Source organism: Octodon degus, unplaced genomic scaffold (assembly GCF_000260255.1).
Source record: "Octodon degus isolate 3935 unplaced genomic scaffold, OctDeg1.0 scaffold00013, whole genome shotgun sequence".
Lineage (NCBI taxonomy): Eukaryota > Metazoa > Chordata > Mammalia > Rodentia > Octodontidae > Octodon > Octodon degus.
This window is the reverse complement of record NW_004524589.1, coordinates 26,846,169-26,853,712: the sequence shown is the minus strand read 5'-3', so window position 1 is coordinate 26,853,712 and position 7,544 is coordinate 26,846,169. Positions and strand designations below refer to the sequence as shown.

Below are 7,544 nucleotides of genomic sequence, written 5' to 3'. Positions count from 1 at the left end.
TATTTGTGAAATTAACACATTTCTACACAAAGTTAATCATAATTGCCTGCAGCTAGCTGCAGTGGACACACTCTTAACAGATTCTCAGAAATCTTCTTAAACTAAATAGCTGCCTCTATATAAAGTGATCCATCAGTGAATCAAAAATAGTTCATTACAACCAAACACAAATACCTTATCCTTGATATTCTTATTTCTACTAATAGAAATTTCATAAACTAACTACACTACTTTAATAAAGTCATTCTCATATGTGACATATTCTAAGAAGCAAATATCAATCCGGTTATTTTAAAGGACATATTATAGCAATTACTTTTGACAAATCTGAAAGAAAAGCAAAAGAATTTGTACACAATGTAGATTTACACAGAGCTTCTGCTGTGCCTGGGATGTTCTTATCTGTGCAGCTCAGAGCCTTTGTATGACATTCATCTAAACTCCATTAGGTGGGCTTTTAGTTCAAGGTTTTCTGTGTGAAAAGTTAATATATGAATATAACAAATATAAAGGAAAGAGACTCTACTACAACTGCAAAGTCTGGAAATATGAATGTAGTCTTAACCAGAGTATTTAACCTATAGCATATATATATATGACAATCAGAATCTATTACTTCAGTCAGGAAAATGACAAATGCTGACACATGGTAAGGTACTCTTTTGTAACAGGTCAAATATAATATAATAAAAGATTATCTTAATAGCGTTTTAAATACCCAAATAGATCTCTTGATTTTCACATTCTTTATCATTCTAATTCTATATGATTTGGTGTGACTCTTGTGTGAACTACCTGAAAATGATATTGTCAAAGATAAATTTCAGACATTTAAATTTTGGAAGAAATCAAATTTTAAAAAACCCTAAATTCAAAATGTTTAAAGAAATCTGGGAAACTCACCTGCACCTATTTAGAAGGCATACATCAAACCAACTTCTTCAGATAAGGATAAAGGAAGACGCTTTACAACCTGTGAGAGTTTTATTTCCTATTACATTTTGTAACAGTTGTGTTCTGTGTTGCTAATACAATGCCATTGAGATAACTATTTTACCTGGTTGACAAAGGCAATTGTATGAAACAATTGAGTAAAATAATTTAGAAAGGTTAAATAATACTAATCAATAGTCAGAGTACAAATTATTCTTCAAATAACTACCTGGCTGTACATTCAGCTAATTTACAAATGCTGCTTACAGTCCTAAAACAAAACATCAAATGAAGAACAATAAAGCATATTATGTTTCTGTATGCTGGTGAATCACATGTAGTAAATCGCCAAGGAGAAGAGTGATTTATGCTCAAATTCTGCCAAGACTTTAATCAATATTGGGTGTCACATCTCCAGGGGAGGAGGCTAGAGGAGGTAGTGAAGCAAAAAGAGGGTGGCTAATATTTGTCTAGGTGATTTACATGCAACTTCAGTGAAATGTAATAGATTAAACAAAAACAATAGCAGATTTGGCCTAAAAATGACAATTTAAAAATTGCCAAATGCCAAAAATCATGTGTAAAGGAGCTCTGCGGTGAGCGGAGCCTGCCTGTAGTTTATTCTGTATAATGTTTAAAGTCACAAAATACCATTTGTACAAATCAATTTTCTTGCCTCAGAGCATTAACTAATAAACCATAGAGTTCAGAAAGTAAGGCATCTTCATAACTATGTGCCCTTTGACAAGGACTATGTTATTATTGGAGGCTAATTCCAAGAAAAATGACAGGTTTGAAAGATTTGATAGAAAGAACTTAAGATTTTGCACTCTGTAATGTAATTTGATTGAGCAATGTAAATCCTACATCAGAATATGCTTCTATTCAGATATTAGCTATTAAACTATAATTTTCTAACATTTTTAAAGTAGACACATTAATTGTAGATCCAAACAAACTTTCATATTTTATGCCTTAGTCTAATAATTATGTTGTATTCTTTCTGAAATGTTATGAGACACTAGACTTTATAGGAATCATTAATCTCCTACAATACAGAACTTCAAAAGCCTAGTCTCTCTTCATTTGAAGTAATTCTTGAATTTCTTTGTGCCACATATCATAATTATGTGTTACAAGGGAATGAATCAGTGTTTGTGTTGAAACTTTCTCCATCGGTGCAGAAGTCTCTGCCGTTAAAAAGCAGGCAGCAGGAGAAATGTCAAATAAATATAGACTGTTTGGACTAACTATCTTTATTCAAACCCCTCACAACAAAAATAAAGGCAAGAATTCAAAAAAAATTCTTGCACTTGTACTGAAATTGTGTTCAGGTAGTACTACTGAAACGTGAAAGGCTTAGCAAGTGTTTCACTCTTCTATGTATGAATAGTATCAACTTTTAAGACAAAAGAATACTGTTTGTGAATATACATGTATATAAAACCATCTGATAAAAGTAACCAGAATCTATTCAAGCTTTTTCAAAAAAAAAAAAAACTTTCATAAATCTACAGCTGCTTAGAAACCAAACCACATTCTGATTTGAAAGATCCTGAGACAAAATCATCTTCTGACAATAATCAAACAAATAAGCATTTTAGATGGCATAATACAGGAGTCCCTTTGTATACTTGAATTCACAGAAAACTGAATCCTGACCTAACTCTACAAACAAGCAGTTGACTCACGCAAACAGACTTGACCATGTACATAATTACTTTTCTTTTTGTTGTTATTTAATGGTTAGCAGTTAATTAACTGACCTCTGTTGCAATAACCCAGTTCATGCAACTAATGTTTAGTTTTAAAATAAGAATTGGAGGAAGCTGATCAAGGTCAGATCTTGGCCTTTGACAACTTCTAGATATATTTCCTTACATTTTCCTTCATGGTTTGGGGACCTATGATTTTCAGCTTTACTATCTAGCAGGTGATAGTCTCTTTTTCATCTCCTTGTGCTAGTGACAGATGGCTTCAACATTTACTCTAGTTTTCATAGATAGCATGCTAATACAATAGCCTGAAGCAAATTAAATCTACTCTAAGGTTTGCTGCTAACTTACTGAGCCATTCTGAACAAGTTTATTAACCTTTCTTTGGCATCCTTTTGAGTATCTGGTATTTAAATATTACTAAGATTTGTAATTAGATACACATTCTGTAAAAAGATGAGAGTGCTAGGATTTCATATCTGATCCACGCTATACATAGACACATGACTGTAATTTTATATAGTTTGCCTTCTGATGCTCTGTGTAAATTACTCCCCTGGTCTGTTAAGTACCTAGAGCATAAAGAAACCAAAGTGAGAGAAATCAATGTATCTAAGTGAATGCAAACAGATCTTAATAGTAGAGGCACAAATTAGACCTGAATGGAAAATAATTTTTTGGTCTTAAATTCAAAGTGCAAAAGATTTAGGTTATTATTTTCAAAGTAAAGACATAGTGCAATAACACACATAATCACTATTACAAATTATAATGCATTACAATACATATAGGATACTTTAATGAGGGGAAGTTCAACTAAATATATTTTTTAATTTCCTTAGTAGTAGAGGTAGGGAAACCTACATAACTAAATGCATGCAATTATACATCTTCTCAGCTAATGACTATAATATCTGGATATATTTAAGTTTCAACAAGCTTTGTTAGTTGATAGATTAAAATTCAATAGTGAACTAAAAAAATTCTCATGTTTCACTTATAATAATCTGAAATTGAAAATTTAGGCAACATATTTAATCACCAAGTATTAAGGCCAGGTGACTGAACCATAATTAGAGTAAGGATGAGATATTTTGGAAGGGATAAACAGTTCCACTGGATTTAATTTAGCTTGGCTCTGCAAGTTTAAACTCAAGATCTGTTGTTAACCTGGGCAAGAGGACTTCCAAGAAATTTTATCTAATAACTTTAGGACTATTCTTCAACTATATGATCAAGACTTCAATTCAAAGGTTAAGCAAAAATTCAGACAACAAAAATCAAGTTTTACTGTGACTATAACAAAATGTAGTTATTGAGGGAAGTTTTCTGGAGTACTTGTGTATGGGTGTGCTATGTGCATGGAAAATGGCCATTAATTACCTAGTGCGATGTGTACCCCGAGAAACACAAAGACAACTCAGAGTAGAATGGATGTTTCCTTACTATAGGGTAAACCATTTTAGAGCAGATGTGTCTGGACTAGCTTTAGATTCTACTAGCATTTTTCCTAACAACTCCAGGGTAATATTTTGTCCTAGGTCAGATAGTTTTGACTGTACATTGGGACAAATATTCTATATTTTAGAAAGCCATGGACTTCGATTATTTCCGTCAATATCTCCGATTATTGACATTCAGTGATCCTACCCCCATCATCCCCCCCCCCCCCCCCGCAATCTCTACTGCCACCTGTCCATACACTTAGGCAGGCACTCTAGAATACACACTCAAGGGCGAGCGCGTGAGCGCGCGTGAGCGAGCGCGCGCACACACACACACATTTACCCCCCAAATGTTCTAAATGAAGGTTGAAAGCCCAGACACACATCCATGCCTAAAGAAAAGAATGGTAAATAAGCATGGAAAAGAACTTCGGGCCAGGTCAGGATAAGAGGGAGCTAGAATCCTTTTCCCTTATGGTCTTCCAGGCACTAAGTAGCAATCTTTCTCCAAGAACTGAAAGAGCTAGCAGCTTTTTCATCCCTACTCCTTTCAGGTCCCGATTTTTCTTCCCATCTCAGTTTCTCTAGCAGTGTTAGGAGCACACACCAACTCCCTTCCTTGAGTCTTTAAACTTATTCAGAAGGTACCGAAGTTTTCGCGCAAATTTTGCGCGCAGTACCCACGTGCCAGCTTCAGGTTTCCAACTTTCCCTGTTTGCTTTCTCTTGGAATCCTTTAAGCTTTCCCACTGCACTTTCCTGAAGCTAGTAGTAGGGACAAAACTGAACTGTGAAAGGGGTTGAAGACGGTCATTTCTACCCCGAAACTGCTTAGTTGCCCCACTCCCGCCCCCTCTCGGTAGATCCTCCCCCAAGGAACGTTTGTGAGTATAAAACTGATTGGACGGACGACGGTCCGGAGGCCTCCAGAGTGGCCGCGCTGCACCCGGCTAGGAGAGACAGAGCAGAGTTTTCGGGACGCAGAGCATCCCGGGGCAAAATGTGCACCTGCTCGTCTGCGGGAGCTAAGCTTTAAAAGAAAAAAGAAGAGAAGAAAAGAAACAATTGAAAAATATTTTTCCACTTTGGAAAGAGTGAGAGAGCTGGAGAGAAAGCGAGGGAGGGAGCGAGCGCAGAGCGCAGTATGGTTTTCCTTGACCGTTTCTCCAGTTAGGCTTCCAAGAGGCCAGGGCACCAGGTCCCTTTCCCCTTCCGAAGAAAACAGGCTGGTCCCCTCGTATTTGCCCCGGGGAAAACGCACCCCTTTATTTCTCTTGCACGCTCACAAGCGATACACGCATACATGCGCGCACACGCAGACCCCTCCCCTCGACCTGCTCCCTCGGGACTTCTGGAGTGAACTCCTGCTCGTGCCCCAGGCTTGCCCCGGGCTTCTGGGCCGCGAGTGTCGTCCACCTCCTGACCTCAGAGTGCCCTCCTCGGCTGCCAGCCTACTCCCTCGGCTTCCTAGCGGGCCCCTCACTCGGAGCGCGTGTCTCCGCTCCACAAACCCTGTGGGACAGGGCAGGGTCGCGAAGCGCCCGACCCCCGAGCCCGCCTGTGTCCCGAGGTTCTCGGAGGAGCCCGGGACCTGAGGAGGACGCGCTCAGGCTGCAATAGCTCCGGAAAGGTTCTCAGACGCCGCCCGTGCGCCTGGGAAGGCCCCGTCCCCCTTCTTCCTGCCCCCTGCCACTCCGAATCTTGGGGTTCCCACTTCCCACAGCCAAGCCCCGGCACGCAGGGGAGCAAGGGACCCACCCGGCCGGAAGAGCTAGACGTGGGCAGGATGAGGTGCCAACTTCTCAGGGAGTCGGGCGCGGCCGGCAAGCCCCGGGGAGGAGAGAGAAAAAGAGGAGAGGAGGGGAGAGGGGAGGCCGCGCTCGGCGGGGCGCGCGGTCGCGGGCGCGCGGAAAGCGGCGCGGGGAAGGTGGCGAGGCCGGGGCGTGGAGCTGGGTGGGAAGAGCAAAGGGAAGGGGCCGGGCGGCAGAGGCTGCCCTCCGCGCGTTACCTTGCGTTGGTGCAGTCATTGTAGAGGGTCTCGAAGTCTTTCCTGGAGATGAGTTTGCAGCGGTTCACTCCCGGCTGGATGGCACCCAGTCCTCTCAGGATACGAACCTGCTCCACATTGCACACCACCGGCGTGATCTCCAGTCGCTTCAGCTTGGTGTAGACTGTGTGCAAGCCCCCCACCAAGTGCTTCAGGAACAGGTCGAAAGCCTGGGGCAGGCAGATCAGCTCGCAGCCCTCCACCGTGAAGGAAGCCACTTTGGCCCCCCTCAGATCCACCATTTTGCACTCATTATTCTGGGGAGTGTTTTCCACTGGGGACGGGGTTGAGTACACGGGTTTCCCGGGGAGGGGGCCGCAGCTGCTGCTGCTGCTACTGCTGCTGCTGCTACTGCTGCTGCTGCTACTGCTGCTGCTGCTGCTACTGCTGCTGCTGTTGTGCTGCTGCCGCGGCTGCTGCTGCTGCTGCTGCTGCTACTGCTGCTGCTGCTGCTACTGCTGCTGCTGCTGCTGCTGCCGGTGTTGGCGTTGACTGGGGTGCTCGAGGCGCCGCTGCCGCCCGCGCTGGTGCCGCCGCCGCCGCCGCCGCCGCCGCCGGGAGAGGTGACTGTGGCCGCCGCCGCCGCGGGTGCGAGGGGCTCCGGCCGGAACAGAGCCGGCCCCGCGGACGCGGGGGGTCCCAGGGCCGGAGCCGGGGACGAGGTCGCCGAGGAGGTGGAGGTGGTGGTGCCGGAGGAGGAAGCGGACGTGGAGATCGGGGGCTGAGGGGGGACCAGCTGGGTCGGAGGGATCAAAGCCGCCGGCACTGCCATGGTCACATATAAGGGCAAGCAGGAGAAGGAGAGGCGAGGGGGGAAAAGTTGCCACACACACACCCCCGGGGAGGGGATGGGGAAAGAAGGGGGGAGAAGGAGCAGGAGCTGGGCCACCGCCGGCGCCGCAACTCCAGGAGGGGACGAGCCGGAGAGGGAGAGGAGGGAAAGAGGTGAGCGCGGGCGCTCCGGAGAGAAACGCACCAAAGTGTCCCGCAAGTCGAATGCCAGTCCTCTCCCCGGCCGGAGCCGGGCTGGTGCGGGGGGCGGGGGCGGGGAGGGTCGGGCGGCGGGCGTGTGGGTCCCGCTCTAGCACAAAGTTGAGGATGAGGGTGGAAAGGAAGAAGGTTGAGGGACTCGGGTTCTCCCCGGCAAGTACATTGATCAAAGATTGAGAGGGGAATGACAGAGAGAAAATGAGCTGAAAAGTGCAGGCTGCCGGCTGGACGAGTTGTTGTTGTCACACGGTGCAGAGGGGAGGAGCTCCGGAAACTTGAAATACCCTTTGAAGCCGCAAAAACCTCACTCACTAGTATTAACCCAAATTATCCAACCAGGAACTCGGAGCAGAGACTCGCAGAGCGCGAGAGGGAGCGAGGGGAGCTCATAGGGGAGGGGGCAGGGGGAGGGAGG

The 7,544-nt window shown here is 44.7% G+C and overlaps 1 protein-coding gene across 1 annotated transcript in view; it reads right to left on the bottom strand.

The window, feature by feature from the left end:
• Dach1 (dachshund family transcription factor 1) overlaps positions 1-7,344 on the bottom strand; it is a 427,351-nt gene extending 420,007 nt beyond the window's left edge. The window contains 2 exon segments of the mRNA XM_004626295.3: positions 6,101-6,533; positions 6,536-7,344. Of these exon segments, the coding sequence (XP_004626352.2) occupies positions 6,101-6,533; positions 6,536-6,911 (809 nt within the window). The 5' untranslated portion in view covers positions 6,912-7,344.
• Positions 7,345-7,544: the final 200 nt, after the last annotated feature.